Below are 21,411 nucleotides of genomic sequence, written 5' to 3' on the forward strand. Positions count from 1 at the left end.
CCACGTGGAGTACCCCCTCCGTCAGTCGGCAGTCCAGGGCACTGTGTGTCCGAGTGGATCGCAACGCGATTTTGCGAATCCCACTCCACCACACTGCAACCTCTGGCAACGGTTCCAAATGGACACCAGATGTAAACCGGTCTCGCCATCGAGAATTTGGCAACACCCTTCCACCGACGGAGTACTGTGGTTTTTCCGGGAACGAATGATACGACGTCGAAACATTACAGTAAACCAAGTAGAATTTCCGGCGCTACTCGTTCTTGCTGAATTCCAAACAACCGACAAAGGTATGTACTTTAAGGAGTTTACCTATATTTTCTAATTAAGAGCACAAACAGAATAGCATTCAGTTGATGTGCTGTAAAAGCACAGGTTTGCGGAGTGCACTACCCGTGGAAGTTTATCCTTACTGTAAAAGTCATTGTCAATACTTGACAGGAACCATTTACAAGTTGTTGCTAGGACTGTAGCAATACAAACGTATACTAGCATGAAAAACCAGAGCTTTCCCGTGTAAAACACGGCGTTTGTCTGAAATCGGAGAGTTGTAGAATGTAGACGATACCGCAGTTTACTTGCAGTCTTCCAGATCCATCCGGCAGCAGAGTTCATGTAGGAATGATCTTGTCCACTTGTGGCCGTTTCCACGTGACCTGACAAAGTTACTCAGAGTAGCTGTTCGCTGGGCCAACGGACGAAGCAATCCACGGAATGCAGTCTGCACAGCATTTTCCTGATCATTCGCCAGCATCGTCTCACCATTGTAGACATGACACGCAACCATCGACAGCAGAGACAGATCTTGATCAAAACTCGCGCCAAGTGCCAGCTGGACGTCGTGAAACTTCGTTAATACTTCGCCATGATCGAGGGTTTCACAAGCAAACGCAAAGTTCATGAACGTAAAACTCCATACGGTCGAACCCCCACGAGTAGACCAGAGCAGCTCCAGAATATGATCAGCTTCACACTCCGATACCAGCAATACGTCGCCATTCTTGAACACCAATACAACATCAATCACTCGCAAGAACTCGTTCAAGCATCCCCCATCATTCCGCGTCTTGATTGTCGTGAAGAAATTAGTTGTTCCAAAGATATGCGTACTGCTCCATTCCAGATCTCCCATTTCTTTTGGAGAGATCGATCGACGTATGAAATGAGTGATCTCGAGTACTTGAATAACTCCCTGGAGGTCTTCAACTGACTGCGCTTGTAGAATTCTATCATATGCCCACCGCTTCTCTCTCATCGGAGAACACTTCACAACTTCGAGTTCACGTTCCTGTTGCACCTCTTCTTCGACTTGCAGTTCTCGCTCGCATTCGTCGGTATGGGAAGTAACGCAGACTTCATCGTCAAGTCCGTATACAAACCCTTGGCTGCAGATCTGGGTCACCAAGTCATCAACCGAGTCTTTGAAAGCCGTGAGAGCCTTCGATTGAATCACTTTGGCGATTTTGCCAACATGAAGTTTCTCCCGATACAGCGTCTCGAGTTCCCAGTCCTCATCGACCAATTCTTTGTCTCGATTGAGCTGAGTCTTCCGGAAGTGGATGCCATTGCCTGCCCACTCGAGTAGTCCACGCATAGCCTCCGTTTTCGTGTTATCCATGACCCAGTTCAGCACATCAATGGCAGAAATACTTGAGATATCATGTTGGCCACTGATTTGGAGAATACTCTGTGCAACTTCGTCAAAACTTGCGATCCAGAGGCTTTGATTGCAACCGAGCTGCCGCATACGACCGGCTCCTTGCATCAACGTATCCTTTGTAAGTTTCGGTCCCAAAGTCAGTACAGCTGCAGCATCTGCGAGCAACTTCATATCTGAGCCTCGTGAACGCGCCTCGTCAAAGATGACGAACGTCTCCTTCTCCAGCATTGACGACTTCTTCAGGGGCACCTCGATACGTCGAGCCTTCTCTGCGATAACCCAGCAGTTGATCTCCTCTCGACTATCGTAGTATGTCACACCAGCAAACGCAAACTCATCCTGTTCAAGAAGAAACTTTGCTGCGTCGTGGTTTGCCACGCCGGCAAGTAGGGCGCCAGTGTCAATAAAAGCTTGGGCCTTCTTGTCCATTGCGAATAAAAGGACACTCTGCCACGGGATCAATGTACGCTCCGGGCTGGGACGAATTACCTCGTAGCTGTGAGTCACTTGCAGGATCTTGTCGATCATTTTGCCATTCGTGGCCAACAGCGAAGGCTCACCCGGCTCCCGTTGTGTCACTGAGAGCGGTAGAAGGCGGTGGTTATCGTTAGTACCAGAAAATCCGATATTGTTTGCTCCAGCTGCGAGATTCCACGCCGTTCTTGACAACCTTTGAGGATACTGCTGCGTATCATTTGGAAATACACACGTGTTCAGGTAGAAATTGATCGCTTCCATGCAGAACCTGTAGACGTTGCAGAGCGTCTCAAACTGTCGATCATCGGCAAGACTGATGTGACGTACATCGCACAATGCCTTGCGATCTTCAGCGTTTAAACCCATCTTGACGCTTCTGAACCATTGATCGTATTGCTGCTGCTACTCCGAGATATCCAACCGCAACAGCATCTGAAATGTACTTCGAACTTCCTCGTTTGTCAGACCCCTGTGATAATATCCAAGTAGCGTTAGCACGATGCAGACGTCAGGGTGGCTAAACTCTGATCGCTCTGAAGGAACATCCGCTGCACGGAACGGAATGGCAATTTTCTTCGGTCGTGAACCACGAATTGGGAGTCCGAAATTGACTCGATGGCGCTTCTCCAGACAGTGCTCAAGCACTCCAAACGCGACGAGCCCCCTCAACGCGAGCAACTGAGTCGTATAAGGTGTGAGCTTCGATATGTGGCCATCAAGAGCTGCTTCTAAACTCACAGTGGAATCCGTAATTGCCCTCACAAGCGGTTCTCGAGCAGCAGTAGATCCAAAAGTATTGAGCCACATCAATTCAAACGGAGCGTTGTCCATGAGATCCAGCACTAGAGCCTCCTTCAAATCGTAACGTAGGGACTTCGTACTCTCGACTACAGTGTTTAACCGAGTTCCATCGTACGCACCAAGGCGTCCTGAGTAGTCTGGCGAAACACAAGACACGTGCGCAGCCTGAAGCACCTTAGCGACTCGAGAGCCAAAATATTTATCCGCCACAACTCGTAAAAGCGCTTCAGCAGCCTTCCACCGTTCAACCCCACTACAAAGCGCAATAGGCGTGCCCACTGCATACACCAAGTGATATTTGTGGTGAAGTAGAGCGTCGCACTCGTCCAGAATGTCCACAAACTGATCACCATCAAGGATCTCGCCCAGCGTCTCGGCAATGCGACCTTCACTGCCCAACTCTAAACGCTTCAGCTCCAGTGACATGCGATGCTCAGGAGCCATCATCTGAATGCCACCGAAAAGTTTCAACTCTTCCAGATTATCACGAATGACCTCAAGTCTACGATCATCCAAGTCAATCTGGCGGTGAAATGGCTGCTCGAACACTCCCAAGCGAGCGCTGGATGCCGACAAGTAACGGTGCATGAATTGTCGAGCCTCACTCAATAAAGGACTCAAGAAGTGCGCACGAACAACTCGAGGACACCGACTTTGCGTGAAATGCAGGAACAGCATCGGTAAAATCACGCGAGTCTTGCCTCGGCCCATGTTAAGCTGGCAAACAGTTCCCGGACCATTGATGAGATGTTGTGCAATGATAAACTGCTCGTGGCGGATCTGTAGTCTTCCTTCCACTTCGAACGCCAACCAATACGGGTATTCCGTCGACTGCCACTGACGGGCGTTCATGAGTTCATCTATCAACTGAGCGTCCGACAACTCATCGCTGCGCTTCGCTATCCAGAGAAGCCTCCCCAGTTTGTCTTCCAGAACGCACAACTCCATGTACTGGAGAATCCCTTTCTTGAATTGCCCTCTGGATTTCTCACTCAGTTTCGGGGCCAGAGTACGCAGCGTTTCTTCATCAAACGCACACCGAACAACATCAGTCACTGTAAGCAGCGGCAGATAATTAGCTAAGGCCAAGAGCTGGTCCTGTGTGCTGCTTGTGGCCTTGGAGAAAGTATTCGTCAAGTGAATTTCCATCGCACCACGCTGAGAAGATACCTCCCTCAGTAGAGACGTAAATGATCCGAGCAGCTCGCTTGGTGCAGTCTTCAACCTCGGTTCAGCCTGAGAATGGTAAGTTTTCCAGCTGATCTGAAGCTCCTCCAGCATCCCTTTGCTCATGGCATTGACACTATTGGTATCCAATGGAAGCTGCGGGATATCTTTCGTTGTACCAGAATCAATACGAAGAAACAATCTTAGCTTCGCCTCGATAGACTTCACGTAATTATCAGCAACCGGAGATTGTTCACACGACACAATTTCTTCTGCTGGTACTGGAACAGACGAGTGCTGCACGTGTCCAAGCACAAATTTCTCTTCGTTGCTTCGCAATTGAGAGCGTAAAGGGTTACGTTGAACTCGCTGCACACACATATCAGCATACTCGGTTTCCTCGTCGATACAAGCCATGGCAGTATTTAGCACTTGCGTTTGGCCGAAGAGAAAGCCAAGACGATTCGCCTCTCTAAGCAGCGCCACAACCAGAATCTTCACTACTGGTTCACGATAACTCAACTTGTAGATTGTCAGTAAACTCTTCCTTTCAAAACTAGAAAATGGCCGACTCGACCGACACGCTCGTAGCACTTGCACTGCTGCTTCTGCTCCTGTCATCTGTAGGCGTTTGCTTGGCACGTTTGTCCCCGCTCGGGTACAAATAGCTGCCAGCTGCAGTCTCGCACCGATCGTCTCAGTTTCAAAAGTCTTCAAGCGACGATGGACGTCGTAGCAATGCACTTCCACCCGACTATCCGCCGTATTGGGAATAATGATATCAACCATCCCATCAGAAGATTCCTCGACGAAACCAACGGGGAGAAGCAACCGCAGTTCCGACCGAGCTGTATCGGATTTGTCCTGCAGCTTTAGTAGCAGATACCGACTGAACCTTGGCAGAAAGTCGTCAAATTGCTGGTTAGTCGCCAAGGTGTACCCTTTGTGTTCCACAGATTCGAAGTCCAAGTTGCTGTTCAAGATAAACGTAAGTTTACATCGCGGTAGCTCAATCGTCAGGAAACCTTCAGGAGATCTCAGCGGGTAAAGAAATTTTGCTGCCTCGAACTTCGTCAGTATCTTGAAAACGCTCAAAAGCGATTCGTTTCTCTGAACAAAGCGGTCAAAGTCGCCAAGACTGCTCAAGAGTTCTTCATATGGTAGCTTAGTGTCGCTGAATGGTATTCTGTAGCATTGGACAGAGCATCCATCGTCAAATGTAGCAACGAAGAATACTTCTCGATCTTTCGCCTCCGTTCGTCGGAAAAGTACACAATTCTGCTCCACCCAGTACCAGTGCGAGTACAGTTTCCGTAGCTGAGCTGGGAACAAGTAATGCAACGCTTTTACCCAAGTGGTAGTGCACAGCTGAAGTGTTCTCGTGATCTCACCACAAGCGTTTACGCAGAGTTCTTGGACAAATAGTTCTCCCTCTTCTTCCAGTGCGAAATCATACAAGCGATCACAATACTTTCGTTCCGTTCGAAGCACGCCGTTAGTAGAGAAAACTTCAAAGTTACTCGGCCCAAACAAACTCCGAAATCTCTCATGCCGACGGATGTCGACTGGAAGCCCTCCAGGCGCATAGCCATCCGTCAGAACAAGTCCTGTGAACAAGTTGATCGAGTAGTGAACATCCATCCGTGTGTCAATCGCTTCAAAGCAGCTCCCAAATTGCTCACCATGCGATGATAGCTCACTAAACCGCTTCCACTTTAATCGTTCCGGAGATGTTGCACTCACCAATCTCACCAAACCAGTAAGCACCGTCTCAATACCGCGTTTCTTCACATACGTAACCAGCTCCGCAATCCGACGAGACATCACCTCAGCAATCTTACTTTCGGTGCGAATCGCTTGATCGTTGGATCTCAGATTAATACTCGAACAAAGGAACGAGGTGCGAAATAGCACGATCAGTTCACAAACTTCTTGGGCTATTTCGTCATCCCACGGCCCGAGACTGTAGGCCAGCAATGAAAAACCATAAAGTACGCATTCCTTTCGTCGAATCGTAGCAATTCGAATGGGCGAGGATTTGTCCTTGTACTCCGAGCGAGCATCTTTCGCCCAACGCCGTGTCATTCCAGCGAACATCTTCACAAATCGTCGTGCATTGATCGAGTACTGCGACGCATAACCCGCCAGCTCGCTGAGAAGCGGGACATTCTCAAAGTTGCGCGGAGTCTGTGCAAGTTTTTCGGCCGTTCTCTCAAGCGTAGCACAGAACGTGTCCAGACCCTCGCTTCCCTTAAGCATGTCGAATCTCCACAGCAATTGAGGGCTCACTTCGTCTGTGAGAACTCCGAGTTGATAGAGTGACTGCCGTACAATAACTTCCACGCAAGGGTTCGACCACGGAAGGATGTCTCCAAGCAGAGCCCACTGTAGCTTTCGGTACTGTTGATTCGGGAATGCACGCAATGATCCCAGAGCAATAAACGCGCTTTTCTCGAAGTCTTCGGGCTGCTGGTGTAAGTTTGCATAGACCATATTTCCCCGTGTATCGTCTTGACCAGGCCACGTATTCATCCATTGGAACTGGTGAAATCCTTTGGGCATTGTCTCCACATAGCTGTTGATCACACTGGCCTCTGTGGCAGCAAATGGGTCGAGCTTATTGCCAAATGAGTCCGTCCACGTCAGAGTTGTACCATACAAAGTCGGATTCCAGACGCATTCAGAGCTGTACTGAGCAAGACTGTACAAGTTGTCGACTGACTTGGGGCCTAAAGAACGTGGACACGAGAAATGGGCAGGGTTTGCTGTGAACACCTTGCTGGTTGCGGGGAGGAGCGCTCGAGATGATGCGTGGCCAGAGTAAAACTGAAGCCATGTTGTAGGACTCAAGGCTGGTAATCTTGTCATTTCAGAAGTTGCCTGAGCTGGGACAAGAGCTCGCTGTGCGGTTAAGCACAAGTTACCCAGAATTTCGATATTGCGCGGCATGGTCAGCATGAAAATCACTTGTATGGCATCGTTCGTTGCTTGAGGAAGCGGTCGTACCAAGTACCGGGGAACAGCAAGTGATCTACTAAGCGCAGCTTCCTTGTTTCTGATGACAGAATTAGCTTGCTGAATATCGCGTTCCAGTTGGGTTTTGACAGCACTTTTGGGGTAGTAGTGCCAATGGTTGGAAACATTACGAGCATATTCCTGGCGAAGACGTTCCTCCTCATTTGCAAGTTGCTGCTGCTTTGTCACCAGATTCTGGTTTTGCAGATTAATGTCTGCTCGAAGTTGAGCGGCTTCTCTTTTTTTATTTTCAATCACACTCCATTGGCCTCTCACATATGCGTCCCAAATCTCCACCTCACGATTATACGCATTAATCATGCTGGTGCTGCTCAATCCAAACCTTCGTCCAAACTCAAATGTTGGTTCCTGGTTGGTCAAGTGAAACAGTGGGGTTCCTCTGATCGTATCATTCCAGCCGCGAATGTACGTGGCGACACGCTGAAGAGCAGAAGTAGCTGCTCGATCACGAAGAACCGCCACCTTAAGATCTCTCCAATCTAGCGCGATGTTGTACTCGGCACACAACGGCACTTCATCGATACATGTATGATGTACGAGACAAAATGCAACCCAAATGACCAGCATCTCTCGACTGCGCTGCTCCACATTTAGGACAGACGTCATCCGCGGAAGTTGACGCCATTGCTTCAAACACTGCTGGTACCGGGTTACAAGTGTTTGTATATTCTCCAAGCTATACAAATGTCCATGCACATCATCACTAGTCAAGCGAAGAGATTTTTCAAACATAAACGCCTCAAACGTCCGCAATATCAGAATGCTGCTGTAGGTGGCCGGACACCCATGTGATTTCTCCCACCGAAGTAATTCACCCAAGGTACACGATACTCCATTCAGATAGTAGCATCCTTCGAGATTCTTCCACGCTCGCTCGTGACGCTCTTCAGTACTCTCACTATTGTCCGAGTCCTTGATTCGCTTTGGTGAAACCATCTCAATTTCACTCGTCAGCTTGTTAAGCAGCTCCAATATCGTGTCTTTGGGTAAAACGTAACGTGATGCAGTCTGGCGGTTCAAAACGTTAACAAACTCGTCAATTCTGGAGCGCACCCCAACACACTGACCCTTGATCGCCGACACATCATACTTGCATTCCAAAAGCTCGAGTGTGTTCTGAACAACAACCTGGAGCATGTAAAACAAGTCGTCCACACGCGCACACCCTTCCTCCAGGTTAATGCTGTCACCGCAACAAACGTGCTCGGTCTTGTCCACTGCTTCTTGAAGCAGCTTCAGCTTCATTGCTACCATCGTCTTCCTAAACAAACCTGGTTCACAACTGAGATTGCGGGCAATTACTTCTTGGACAAGAGCCCAGCACGTATCCCGTGCTCGTCCTCCAGTATGCTGCCCCACATCTGTTGTACCTCCTTGTGCAACGAAGGTGACATTGCCAATATCCGGCGCATTCTCCATTAACGATGCAACACTGCGCTTCACTACAGCCGCGATGAACTGCGGCGTCTTTTGATGTCCCAACTCGTTTGTCGCCGCACTCCTCTCCGATCCTTTGCTTCTCTGAGCTTTACGCAGCTGTGAGTTAAATACACTCGAAAATTTCGCCTCCAACTCTGTATCCAGGACTGCGCAGCACTGAGGAATGTGTGGACGGTGCGTTGAAGGAACTGCGCTATGTACACACACTCCAGTTGGCAAGAAATGCAGCGTGCGCTCCCAGCCGTCAACAGAAACTACTTGGACCGCAGTCTCGACTGCATTTTTCTGGCTTCGTTGCAGCACGCAGCCATACTTGGGCAGCCACGGGTCATACCACACGTCACCTCTCTTATGTCTTCCCTTCGACGCTGTCAGACGTTGAGCCGTATGCTGCAGCACTTCCACTTCATGTACAGTAAAAGCAGAGGCAGGAACAACTCGGTTGTCTGCAAGAGGCTCCACATCACCGCATTTGTGTCCTGGCATCTCGACAGCTTCCACGTTCGCTACAAAGGCAGCGAACAACTTCACGAGCTCTTCACACACTGCCGCTTCCTGGCGATCGCTTGGGGTCTTGTACTTGAAGCGAAAAACGGCGTTGAGCAGCTCATTATCCTCCATCTCCGTTGGTACAGTTTTGGCACTCGGCTTTCTCTCTCTTTTTCCTTGCTCCGGGCAAATTGGAAACTGAGCTACAAGTTCTGGCTGGAACATCCTAGTCGTCCTCAGTCAAGAACTCGCTCAAGGATTCGGCCGTTAACACGCAAGCCTCTCCTTGTATAGATAGGCATGTTGACAAGCCCGTTGTAATTTTTTCTTCTGTATCCACGGAAACCTGGCAAGCATTCACCCGTTAGACCGGAGAAGATTTGGGTCCTTCGGTTGGTTAGACAGGGCTCCTCACCCTGGTCGTTAAGCCCGGCAGATGCCGCTGTAGGGCTCGTCATCGAGGTGATTGAGCAGCAAGTGGGCGGGTCCGAGAGAACTTGACCTTGCGTGCGAGCAGCCACTAACGACCATCACTCTCCTCATGCCACCATTCCATTGGCTATTTCAAGTTGAAGTAAGTCACCAATCAGAGCGCTGCTGGTCAATCCAAACCGCTCTGCAACCAGTTATGCAACATAGTGCAACTGTGTGCATAACCTGAGCCACACGTGAACGCCATGATGCTCGCTCGATGCCGCGCCGCCCTCACGGCATCTTTCACTTCTGACGCCCCTCTTTACGCCATCGCGGGCGTTTACTGTCAGAATGTGCGCTGGATGGGTCGCGGACCCACTATTCAAGGCAAGAAGAACGCTACCGATGCGGTACGACAGCGATAAACTCTTCAGCAATTGACAGACAGGGACAGCTGACGAACGAGGGGCTTCGTTTTTTTCACTGCAGAAACGCACAACTACCAACGCCAAATTGGCACGCGAGATTATGGTCATATCTAAGTGTATGTATCAAAGTCAATGTGGATTCGAAGTGCTCTGGATGCTAAATACTGACGATGGTTGGCATTCTTGATCTGCAGCGGTGGGAGGCGATGCGAATAACGTGGTGCGTAATATGATAGGAGGTTGCCGTAGAGAGCGATTGCTGGATATTGACTGTGTATTGGCTGGTGGATTCAGCGTCTTGTGGCAGCGATAAACAAGGCCAAGGCGGCGAACATGCCCAAGGACAAGATTGAGGCGGCGATCAAGCGCGGTGTCGAGGGCAAAGACGGTAGAGCCAGGGCTCTGTATGGCTGAGTTTTGAGGTAAAAGTTAATAGAAGTTGTGTGTGGTTATGTTAAATGCAGGAAGCAACGCGGAGGCTGTGCTGTACGAAGCTACTGGTCCAGCTGGGAGTGCTCTGATGGTATAATCGACCTTTGGGGTGTCGTTGTCAACTTAAGCGCTTATCGCTTGATGCTTGTTTTCTTGCTGTTAGATTGAGACGCTGACGGACAACAAACGCCGAACAGCTCCAGCACTACGTCACATTCTGGGCAAAAACAGCGGCGCTCTTGGCACGAATGGTTCGGTCGCTTGGATGTTCGAGCGCAAGGGCTACCTCGAGGTACAACCCTGAACCGAAAATTATAGCGGTGGTGGTTCTCACGTTTGTCACCGTGCTGTCTGCAGATCGAACTCTCATCAGGCGATGGAGATAAGCCCGAGATGGACGAGGACACGCTCATGGAGATCACGGTACTGGGCTGAAAACTCTTTGGGTAGTGTGTGATGTGTTGCTGACCATTGCTGTCGTTACTGTAGCTCGAGGCGGGAGCTGACGACGTGGAGATGCGTGAGGGTCTGGCACAAGTCACGTGTGATCCCAGCGAGCTGGCGGCCGTACGCAAGAGCTTCACTGAGGCTGGACTGGAGCCAGCCATTTCCGAGCTCATCTACAATCCCAAAGAGTTCCTGGACCTCGAGGGTGAGCAGCGTGAGACCTTCGACAAGCTCATCGACGCTCTCAACGAGGACGAGGACGTCAACCAGATCCACCACAACGTCAACGAGTAAACCTGCCTCTCTGTACAGCGAGAGAAACACGGGAAACCAATGAATTTTCACTTAATGTGCGGCGAAGCAAGCGGGGACTTTCAGCTCGTCTTCCGCTGTGCTCTCCTCCAAATAGATACGCTACTTACTACCCGCTTCAACGACGGGTGTCTCCTTCCTCCTAGAGATCCGAGAATGACATACGCTTGTCGTTATTGAGTTGCGAGAACGTCAGTGGATCATCCTGTACGTTCTCGCTCGCTGCTGCAGCGTCGTCTATTGCTGGTGGTGACGGGAAACCGTGCGCGACGGTCTGAAGCTCCTCAGCTGGCAGCTCCAGCTGCTCCATCGGGAAGGCAGCAACAACATCCTCAGCGTGGACAACATCGCGCTTACTCACTAACTGCACAGCATCCACGATCTCGTCTGGACTGTTGTAGCCGTCGTCCTCCTCCTCCGACTCGACCTCAAACTCCCGGACCAACACATCCGTGTTAAAGCGAACGTGTCGACCATGAGCCCGCCGCCTTTTCTTCTTCTGAAGCTCATTTTGGGCTGCGAGTGACATGTACTCGTCCCTGAACTCGAGCGGAATTCGGTTGCGAGCTTCGCGGATTTTCCGTGCCAGATCGGCCGCCTTCTGCTCCTCCACAGTCAGTCGCGCATGCCTCGCAGCACGTTTTCGATTTACCAATCCACTAGCACCTGATCGTCGTGAAAGCTGGCCCTTAAATCCCCCAACAAACTCCGCTACACTCGTTGCGCCCGATGACACACGAACACGTCCAGCGAAGCCGGGGTGGTTGACATCCGGGAAGTCTTCATCCGCCGCAGCCGCGTCATCATGCTCATCGTGTTCGTGGTCCTCATCATCTTCTTCGTCGTCCGACTTCGAGTGGATTTTATCCACATCTCGCACGTTCTGGAACGACCGACAGAGCGGATTGTCGTCCTCGTCATACGCGTCGAACGCCAGAGGAGGCGCCGGGAGGTCCTTCTTGGGCTGAAGTCGAGGAAGCGTCTTCGTCGGAGCACCAGTAGCACCATTGGAACTGGTCGAACTAGCGCCACTGAGTGAGCTCAGTGAACTGCTGCCACTGGCGATGCTGTCACTGGTCGCCTCCGACGCCAGTAAGTCTGTTCTCGCCTGTTGAGCACATTGCATCCCGTTCGAGTCCAGCAGTCGTACAGCAACAGGCTGTTGAACTTCTGGTACTTGTTGTATGTGGCTTTTAGCTGCTGGCACTTCCCAACTCGAGTCTGCGCGGTTCCTGTCCACAGTGTCCGGGTCCAGCATGGGGAACTCATTGTCGATATTCTGGTGCGTCGTTGACTCGTGCGTGCCTAGCACCGCTGTCCCCTGTTCATGCACGGCCTTCAAGTCGCTGGCCGACCCCTTTTTCTTCTTACCCATGTGGAAACCCTTAAATCCCAGCAGCGATTTCGACCCTTTCTTGGCGTCAATGTCAGCAGCCTGTTCACCTGCTTCCACTCGTGCTGATGTGGCTGCATCTGCCCCTACAAAGTCCGATCTCCTCGATTGCTGCTGGTGATTCCACCCTCCAGATTGCAAAAAGTCCAAATCCGATCGTCGTCCTTTTGGTCCGGCGTTTTTGGGCGCTTGTTTGAGGAAAATCTGGCCGATAGTCGAGTTCTCGAAATATTTGTTACCGTCAGATGCAGCCACATAGGGTGTTCCATCCGGCGCGTGTTCCACCACATACGTTACGTTAGGCTGGGGTGGAGTTGTGTCCACGATGTTGTTGAGAGCCTGTGTCTTGCCAGTCATGACCTCAGTGAGCACACTGGACAATGATGATACGGCAGGCACGGGGCGAGAGGCGCCGGGTAGTGCCGGTCGGTACTCGTCTCGGTCTTGAGCCTCATTCTCCTCGTCCTTTGGGGAGGCAGCAGCTCTACGCGTGCGACGACGGGAGAACGACAGCTCGTAAGTGGTCTGGCCAGGCTTAATGAAGCGCCGACGGGGTCGTACACGCGCAGGTGGGCTCGGGAATCCGTCCACGGGGTCCAATTCGTCCACATCGTCGTCCAAAGCGTCGTCGTCCTTATCCGTATCGCTGCTGGCCATGGGGCTGTCTACCACGCGAGTCGTACGGTCCGCTCGGCGGCGGTCGGCGTCGTGCATCAGCGAGTTCATCGCCAGCATGCGCATGGCTGTTGACCCACCCCCGTGGAGGAATAAATTGCGAACGGTCTGGAGCTGAGGGGCGTCTCGCTGTTTGGCGTTTGGTTGCAGTGTACGGCCTCCACCACCTAGGTTTTTAGCCCAAGATTTGAGGAGCCCACTAACGCCACCGACTGCGTTGTTTCTTTTTTCAAGAAAGTGGGAGTGTTGGCGGTGGATGAAACTGGATTTTTGTAAGCTCCGGACGGGCACGCGAGCTGGATGCTAAACGACGGTCTACATTTTTGCCGTTCTGTCTCTCCGCATGTATCGCACTGAAGCGATCACGCTGGAAGCAATCGACTTGTTCTGTACGTGGAGGGATGCGGCAATCGAAAGCAACTCGCTCCAGCGCTGGAGTTTGGCTGTTCATTGCTGCTTCTGCAAAGATTAACGCAGATGTCCTCAACGGGTCAAACCTTCACCACGAAGTTCACGTGAATCCGCAAAACTTCAAGAAAAGGGGCGTCGTCATGGCATCGTACAGGCAGGCAATCTCGATATCAATACTAGTAACGCCGTAACTTGAGCAGCTTCAGCCGTGTCAAGTGTAGCGGAGGACATGTAGTACGTGCATTTTAAAGGTCACGTAGAAACCATCGCACATGTTAATCCGGTAAAGGTGGATGCCTGCAGTGCAAGCGGCAGCAGAGGAGCATTCAGGTTCTGGACAATTTGGCGGGAAAGCCTCGTGTGCAGGGACGTTTTATGAGCCGAGCGCCACCGAATTCCGTGTGCCGCAATTGGCATTAGCTGCCGAGGAGTTCTCGGCGAGGACCAGGACCACCGGTTGAAGATGGATGCAAGGCATCAGCATAGCTGACGCAGCAATGCATCTAGACTGCAAATGCTGTTGGCCACCAAGCGTCGTGTACATCGTGAAAATGTATCAAGTGTACACGTCACTTCCAACGCGCCACCGAACGCTGAGCGACACAGAGTAACATGTACGGTATCGATTTTGTCTTCCTCTCGAATATCATACGCACTCTGTTTCGAAGGTTTGACATTGGTGCAACCTCCTATTCAGTCCACCTTCGCGTCACCTGCCGACTTCTGATCATCCGTCTCGCCACAAGTACATCAGACACGCTTGCTTGGTCATGAGCGCTCCTCCGCCACCTCCGTCTGCAGCCGGCGCCTCCACAGAGACGAAGACCGCGTCGCCGCCGCGCAACGGACTTACCAAGGAGGATGTGGTGGGTCAGGAGTTGATCCAGTGGCTAGAGAGCAACGGCGCCGACACGAAGAAGCTGACTCTGCAGGAATATGCACCCGAAGTGCGTGGTGTGCACAGTCGCAAGGTTCTGGTGCCTGGCGAGCGTATCCTCGTGATCCCGAAGAAGTGCCTCATCACAGTGGAAATGGGCAAGCAGACGGACATCGGACGCAAGCTGCTGGCGCGTAATGTGGACTTTGTGGCGCCCAAGCACATTTTCCTCATGATGTTCCTGCTCACAGACATGGAGCACGTGGAGACGTCCTTCTTCCGCAATTACTACAGTACACTTCCCTCCACACTCAGTAATATGCCCATCTTCTGGTCCGAAGAGGAGCTCAGCTGGCTCAAAGGCTCGTACATCATCCAGCAGATCCAGGAGCGCAAGGCCGCTATCCGCAAGGACTACGACGTCATCTGCAGGGTGCGTTGCATTGGTTGACTGTAATAAGGGTCGTTATTTATGCTAATTATTGTGTTTTGTTGCTGCAGGTGGACCCGTCGTTCGCGAGGTTCTCGCTCGACCGCTTCAGTTGGGCGCGTATGATCGTCTGCAGTCGTAACTTCGGCCTGACAATTGACGGAGTGAAGACGGCGGCGCTCGTACCGTTTGCAGACATGCTGAACCACTACCGTCCACGCGAGACGAGCTGGACCTTCGACCAGAGCATTGACGCGTTCACTATTACGTCTCTGGGAACGATCGGCACGGGCGCACAGGTTTACGACTCGTACGGCAAGAAGTGCAACCATCGCTTCCTGCTCAACTACGGCTTTGCCGTCGAGGACAACACTGAAGAGGACGGCCGCAACCCGAACGAGGTGTTGATCGATTTCCAGTTGTCTCCTGCCGACGGACAGCTATTCTACGACAAGCGAGCGTACCTGCACGAGAGCGGCATCTACACCATGGACGCTCGACTGAGCTGTTCGCACTCGGATGCCAACACACGCGAGGGATTCAGCTTCGCTCGTCTGATTGTTGCTACTGAAGAGGAGTTCTCCACGATGAAGATGAAGAGCCCCGCGCACTCGTCTCCGCCCATTTCGTTCGACAACGAGATCCGCGCGCTCCAGTATCTACGCAATCTGATGACCCACCAGCTCAGTCTGTACGACACGACTATCGAAGAGGACAATGAACTTCTGGCCTCAAAGCAGTACCCGCTGTTCTCCAACCGCATCCAGGCGCTGTTCTTCATCCGGGGCGAGAAGCAGGTGTGCCGATACTTCCAGGAGCTCGCAGACAAGGTCATCCCGCTCTTCAGCCTGCCTCTGGCTCAGTGCCGCGAGGAACTGCAGCGCAGTTTCGATGGAGATGGCGACATCGACCGCTACGCGCAAGACGTCATCGCCTATTTAGTGACGCAAGTGTACCGCGAGAGCTAGTGCTCGCTCACTCACTCGATGCTTTGGGCGTGTGTAGTCTGGGCGCATTTGTGGTGATATTCCCACACGTTTTTTTGGGAGCGACAGCGTGATGCTCGCTCGCTTGTGACAAAGAGTAAAAAAGGCGAAAGTTAGTGAGTGTCCTGAAGCTATCGAAGCAGTCGGCGATGCACATTAGGGATAAAGTTAGAAGACAGGGCCAACAACGATATGGACTGCTGCTGTGTGTCACTTGTACTCTGATGTCTCTATACCTCCTCTTCTTCGTCTTCGTAGAGGAAGTCGAGATTAACGAGATAGCGCAACTTCACTTGTTCCTGGCGATACACGATGAACTCGTTGTAGAGCAGAGAGCCGCCGCCATCGGATGGCATGAACTCTCCGATGGGGACAACAACACCGTCCTCCCTGTTGTAAACAATTGAGTTACTATCTCACAATGATACAAAAGACAATGAATGGTATCAAACGTACATGGTCTCGTGGTCGTCTTCGGGAGCAGCCATGCGACCTACACCGTGTGTACTATCACATCCCTTGGTTTTCTTCAAGGTAGTGTACGTCAGATCTTCTGCTTCTTGAGCCTTGTAGGGGGTGCCCAAGGCCACCTCAGCTAAGATCAACACGCCCTGCAACGCGAAGTTAACTAGAGGGATTCAGGTACGAAAGCATCGACAAACATACCTTCGGGTTCTGAGGCGTAGTCCAGCAGTAGTTCGCTGATTTGGACACCGAGTCGGCGAAATAGATCTGGAAACATTTTACGAATCGTTAGCACTGACGGTAGCAAGTAGCATGCGAAAGCAAATTCCCACGTACTCCTTTGCCGAACATGTAGCCGTTGTTTGGTGCCTCAGGTGGAGCCACGCGAAGTCCCTTGGACAGGATCCCGACGACGTTCGATAGGCGAGAGCCGTGCCACAACAACTGCAAATAGCCAAGCATTAGTCAGCTTACAAACATGATTACACTACTCGAGCTGCTCTTGCATTTGACGAACCTTGTGGTTGTTCACAGACTTGAAAACGTCCGTGAACATCTCTTCATCCGGACGGTTGATCTTAAGAACGGACTTGATTCGCAGTTTGTACTGCACGTGAGTCGGAGCGTGAGTGGTCTCCACATATCTACAGCACCGCAACACGTCAGTACAACTAACTACACAACACTGCCTCTCCATACGTACCTCTCAATAACCTTGAACTCCTCGGTCGAATCAGGAAGTGGCTCCATCTTAACGTTGAGCATATTGAACTGCGCATCGAGCGAGTTCAACTTGGCGCCGGCATTCTTCTTCGCATTCTTCTTCTTTTCAGCTTGCAGCTTCTGCGAAATCTCGATATTTGCCAGCACCTCGAGCAAGTCAATCTTCAGCTTCACCTCGTCCAACGAATCGATCGGAGGCGGTAAGTTTCGACCGAAATCGTGCGGGATCAAAGTGTAAAATTCGCTAGAGAGGGTCTTCAGACTAGTCTTCAAGCGGCGGATTTGGGCAGCATTAGGCTTCGCTACTCGCTTGACCCGAGTGGATCGTCGGGTTCCAGATCGTCTCGTAGGTGCCTCCTGAGCGTTTGAGCCAACCTTGTTGAGCTCTTCGATCTCCTTGATTGCTTCTGAGAGCTGCTGTAATAAAGCGTAACCCTGCGAGATTTGCGTTTTAGAGAGTTTGCCTAAATGAACAAGAAAAAAATAGTAAAATATCACCAGGAACAGCCACAATCTGCCTGTCACCAACCCAACGGGAGCCTCTTCAAGTCAAGATTCATATTTGCCACTTCTCGGGCGATGAGGTCGGCATCACAGATGAGCTGCAAACACAACAGTCAGACCGCTATCCACAACAGCAGCTATACAGGGAGAGACGAACCTTCAACACGTCTTGAATGGTCTCGTGTAGAGTCGACGCTACCTCTTCTTCCTTCTCGACGTCGCTTATCTCTTCCTCCTCTTCAGGGACTTCATCGTCCAGTTCTGGATGCCATAAAGGAATAGTATCAGTCTCGCACCCGTTTGGATCAAATGTCTACCGCTACAGTCAGTTACCGACGAGCACGTATTTTCCCTCCACTCTCTCAAACGGCCCAGTCAGTGGCCACTCATTGCCGCTCTTGTCCAGGAACTTCTTAGAAAATGAGGCCTGCGCCTTTTCCAGCGACGTGTTGTATCGCTCCAGAGCGCGCTGCGGGTTCTTGGCACCGACGCGTCCCCATTTGCGGAAGACCATGTAATTGTTGCCGTCCTGGATCAGCTGCACCATGTAAAACTTGTTGTTTCTGCATGGCAATGATCAGTAAAACGTCAATGCAAATTCATCGCTGAGCAACCCACCCATACGTCCCAAAGGAGATGTTGGTGTAGTTAAGCATGAAGCTCCAGGCGACGCCATTAGCATCCTAGTTGACCACCCGAAAATGGACATTAAAACGGCAACGGTTAGACCCATGCAACTTGACGGATCAATCGAGACAATCGCAACCTGGTAGACCTCCGCTGAGCTGGGGCAGCCGCTCAGCGGGTCCACGCGCTTGGCAGCACTTCGAGGTGGCATTTCAATTATAATCGTGGCGCCAAAATGAAATTATCAACGCTGTTATTTTGTCCAATTAAAACTGAGGACAAGAAGTGTATGTTGTCTTCAACTGCAACCTTCATAAAATAAAATAATTCTTTACGCCTCATGCAGGGCAGAGCGTTTGTCTGTGCCACTTGTCGTTGCACTCTCACTGCCTTTTACCAGGCGCATGCGACGTTCTGGAAGTCCAGAGCTACGAGGTAGCGCAGCTGGACCTGCTCGCGGCGGTACACGATGAACTCGTTGTACAGCAAATACTGGTTGCCATCCACAGGCTGCAGCGTACCGGCAGGCACAACCACGCCGTCGGGCAGTGTCTCGAACTCGTTTTCCGCCGGAGCCATGCGTCCAAGTCCGTGCGTGCTGTCACATCCGCGCTCGTTCTTCACCATTTTGTAGTCCAGAAACTGGCCGCTTGGCGTCTTGTACGGCGTACCCAGTGCGACGTCAGCGAGCAGAAGCACAGCCTGCAAGGCAGTAAGTACAAGAGATATATAAGCACCAACACCACACTTTAATGCGCCACCTCAACGATCGTACCGTTGGGTTCTTGGTCGTGGTACAGCAGTAGTTCGCAGATTTCGCCAACGCATCGGCAAAGTACAGCTGCAGCATCAAACCAAACGAGAATAGAGGGTTAGAAATTCAGCAACAACGTTCTACACTCCACTCCGTGCACCGTACTCCTTTGCCAAACTGATATCCGTTCTTTGGAGCTTCAGGTGGGGCAATACGCAGTCCCTGCGATAGAATACCGACGAAATTGGACAGTCTCGAGCCGTGCCACAGCAACTGCAGCACCAGTGAATAGGTACCTTCAAGTAAAAAGATGAGAATCTGTTAAGCGTACCATGTGATTGTCCAACGATCCTAGAACGTCCTTGTGAGCTTCTTCGTCCGGACGAGCAATCTTGAGAATCGTGTTGACATTGAGCTTGCTACCACCGTGAGTCTTCTGGATAAACCTACAGATAGTATCACGTTAGTAAAATCAAGTAATGATCCTCATCCGATAAACCACATACTTCTCGATGATCGTGTACTCTTGGCCGCTCTTTTCCAGAGGTTCCATGCTCGTGTTGAGCATATTGTAGTGCATATCGAGCGGATGGATCGCAGTTCCACTGGTTTTTTTCGCTTCTTTCTTCTGCAGCATCTGCGAGATCTCGAGATTCGACAGCACTTCGAGCAGTTCCAGTTTCAATTTGAGATCTGCCAATGTACCGATCACCGGTGGCAGGGAGCGACCGAAATCGTGCGGAATGAGCGAGTAAAACTCGCTGGAGAGCGACTTGAGCTCTGCTTGAAGAGCCGATAGACTTCTGGTGGTTGCCGCAGTTGGTCCCTTCGCTTTCGCCCTGGCCTTTCGTCTGCTTTTCGCACCAGCTTTGGTTGTTTTGGCTGCTGCTTCGCCCTTTGACAGCTGCCCAATCTCCTCCAAAGCAGCCGAAAGACGCTGTAGGATCTCGTAGCCCTGCGAGATCTGCGCCTTCGACAGTTTACCGAGTGGAAAGCGCTTCAGATCCACGTTCAAGCTGGCCATTTCTCGCGTCACCACCTCTGGATCGCAAATAAGCTGTCACATCAATCAGTCACTGTTCAATTAGCAAGAAAGCACCAAGTTGTTCCTACCTGGACGATATTCTGCACTTCTTGGGACAGTTTGGACGCCACAGCATGCTTCTCCTCCACCGTTGCTTCTGTATCTGCAGAAGATCCATCCGGTTCTCCGTCGTCCAGCTCTAACAAGGTTAAGTCACATCACATCACATCACCGTTAAACGTATAAAAACTTACTCTAAGCCATCAAGTTACTCACCGACGAGGAAATATTTGCCTTTCTTGCGGACGAAAGGCTCCGTGAGCGGCCACTTGTTGCCGCTCTTGGCCTGAAAGACCTTCTGGAAGGCATGTTCGGCCGATTCTGTGCTGCTGAAGTACTCTGTCTTCGACTGTGGCGTCTTGGCCCCCACGCGGCCCCACTTGCGGAAGACCACGAAGCGTCCGCGGTCTATGATGAGCTGCCCCATGTAGAATTTATTGTTGCTAGAGACAGAGACGCACAGAGCCAATTAACGACGGACTTAAGAGCAAAATTTGCCGATCCCTGTCTCACCCGTAGATGCCGTAGGAAATGTCCGTTAAGTTCAACATGAAGCTCCAGCGCTCGCCATCCGCGTCCTGTCATAGCGAAGACGTTAGCAATTAGGTGACAGCCACTTGCTGCTAGTGGAGCGTACGCGATAGAGCTCGGCGTTGGCGCTGCAGCGGCTTAACGGGTCGACGATCGTGGCAGTTGACGCCATTGGATGCGGAATTGAAGAATGACCAGAAAGCTCAAGACCACGTCAGTCCTCTTGAAGTGTAAGATCGCGATTAGAGAGAACCATCACTCACGTAGTCGAAAAGAAATATCGCTTTAGCAGCATTTCATCTTGAATTTTGTAAGACTTCATTTGGCGAAAAAAGGCTTTTATGCCGTTAAAGTGTAGTTGAAGTTGTCGTTGTGAACGAATCTTAGTCTGCACTGCACTAATGGGCAACAGGTGAAGGTCAGATCCCTCTATCAATGAAATTGGTCAGCGTACGTCACGGTTGTGTGTTGCATCCATGGTTTTATCGCAATCAAAAACAAGCTGGAATGCTCATGCAGTCCTCATAAACTGGTGCTAAGACGGGAGCACGCTGGCTAAAGAACAATGACTCGCGCATATTGGTCTTTGGTCAAGGGCAGGACATCCCCCGACCTCGATGCCATCGTGAACAGGGCCAACAAATGGATCCCTTGTGGCGTTTGGGCAACGCGAATATGAACTTCTCCCGCGCTTCAGAGAATGAGCAGCACATTATGTTGAGCTCCCACCGCAAGGGTCTGACAGTGAGTTATTGTTATTATGTTTATCTCGATCATTACTGATCCAGTGATGCTACCAGGTATTCTCAAACCACGTAGTCCGTCCTGGCTTGAGGAGCTGAGGTTGA

The 21,411-nt window shown here is 51.1% G+C and overlaps 7 protein-coding genes across 7 annotated transcripts; 2 read left to right on the plus strand and 5 right to left on the minus strand.

Annotated features, from left to right (window-relative positions):
* Positions 1-574: 574 nt before the first annotated feature.
* PPTG_16162 (hypothetical protein) lies at positions 575-2,503 on the minus strand (the record flags this gene model as incomplete). The annotated part of the gene is made up of 1 exon (XM_008913775.1): positions 575-2,503. One exon carries the CDS (start codon positions 2,501-2,503, stop codon positions 575-577), a length of 1,929 nt encoding a protein of 642 aa, XP_008912023.1.
* Positions 2,504-2,539: 36 nt separating this feature from the next.
* On the minus strand, positions 2,540-9,295 carry PPTG_16163 (hypothetical protein; the record flags this gene model as incomplete). The annotated part of the gene is made up of 1 exon (XM_008913776.1): positions 2,540-9,295. The coding sequence occupies one exon, from the start codon at positions 9,293-9,295 to the stop codon at positions 2,540-2,542; it is 6,756 nt and encodes a 2,251-aa protein (XP_008912024.1).
* A 452-nt stretch (positions 9,296-9,747) lies between these two features.
* Positions 9,748-11,085, plus strand: PPTG_16164 (hypothetical protein; the record flags this gene model as incomplete). The annotated part of the gene is made up of 8 exons (XM_008913777.1): positions 9,748-9,894; positions 9,974-10,028; positions 10,107-10,132; positions 10,207-10,300; positions 10,377-10,435; positions 10,508-10,636; positions 10,702-10,767; positions 10,834-11,085. The coding sequence occupies 8 exons, from the start codon at positions 9,748-9,750 to the stop codon at positions 11,083-11,085; spliced, it is 828 nt and encodes a 275-aa protein (XP_008912025.1).
* PPTG_16165 (hypothetical protein) lies at positions 10,581-13,403 on the minus strand. Its single transcript, XM_008913778.1, has one exon. The coding sequence runs from the start codon at positions 13,235-13,237 to the stop codon at positions 11,246-11,248; it is 1,992 nt and encodes a 663-aa protein (XP_008912026.1). The 5' UTR covers positions 13,238-13,403; the 3' UTR covers positions 10,581-11,245.
* Positions 13,404-14,352: 949 nt separating this feature from the next.
* Positions 14,353-15,857, plus strand: PPTG_16166 (hypothetical protein; the record flags this gene model as incomplete). Its single annotated transcript, XM_008913779.1, has 2 exons — positions 14,353-14,892; positions 14,961-15,857. 2 exons carry the CDS (start codon positions 14,353-14,355, stop codon positions 15,855-15,857), a joined length of 1,437 nt encoding a protein of 478 aa, XP_008912027.1.
* A 248-nt stretch (positions 15,858-16,105) lies between these two features.
* On the minus strand, positions 16,106-18,405 carry PPTG_16167 (hypothetical protein; the record flags this gene model as incomplete). Its single annotated transcript, XM_008913780.1, has 11 exons — positions 16,106-16,265; positions 16,332-16,486; positions 16,542-16,607; positions 16,677-16,784; positions 16,858-16,984; positions 17,044-17,527; positions 17,593-17,665; positions 17,725-17,828; positions 17,901-18,130; positions 18,186-18,250; positions 18,334-18,405. 11 exons carry the CDS (start codon positions 18,403-18,405, stop codon positions 16,106-16,108), a joined length of 1,644 nt encoding a protein of 547 aa, XP_008912028.1.
* A 182-nt stretch (positions 18,406-18,587) lies between these two features.
* On the minus strand, positions 18,588-20,735 carry PPTG_16168 (hypothetical protein; the record flags this gene model as incomplete). Its single annotated transcript, XM_008913781.1, has 9 exons — positions 18,588-18,896; positions 18,970-19,035; positions 19,114-19,221; positions 19,280-19,394; positions 19,455-20,005; positions 20,062-20,171; positions 20,249-20,475; positions 20,546-20,610; positions 20,670-20,735. 9 exons carry the CDS (start codon positions 20,733-20,735, stop codon positions 18,588-18,590), a joined length of 1,617 nt encoding a protein of 538 aa, XP_008912029.1.
* Positions 20,736-21,411: the final 676 nt, after the last annotated feature.

Source organism: Phytophthora parasitica (genome assembly GCF_000247585.1).
Source record: "Phytophthora parasitica INRA-310 unplaced genomic scaffold supercont2.56, whole genome shotgun sequence".
Taxonomy (NCBI): domain Eukaryota; phylum Oomycota; class Peronosporomycetes; order Peronosporales; family Peronosporaceae; genus Phytophthora; species Phytophthora nicotianae.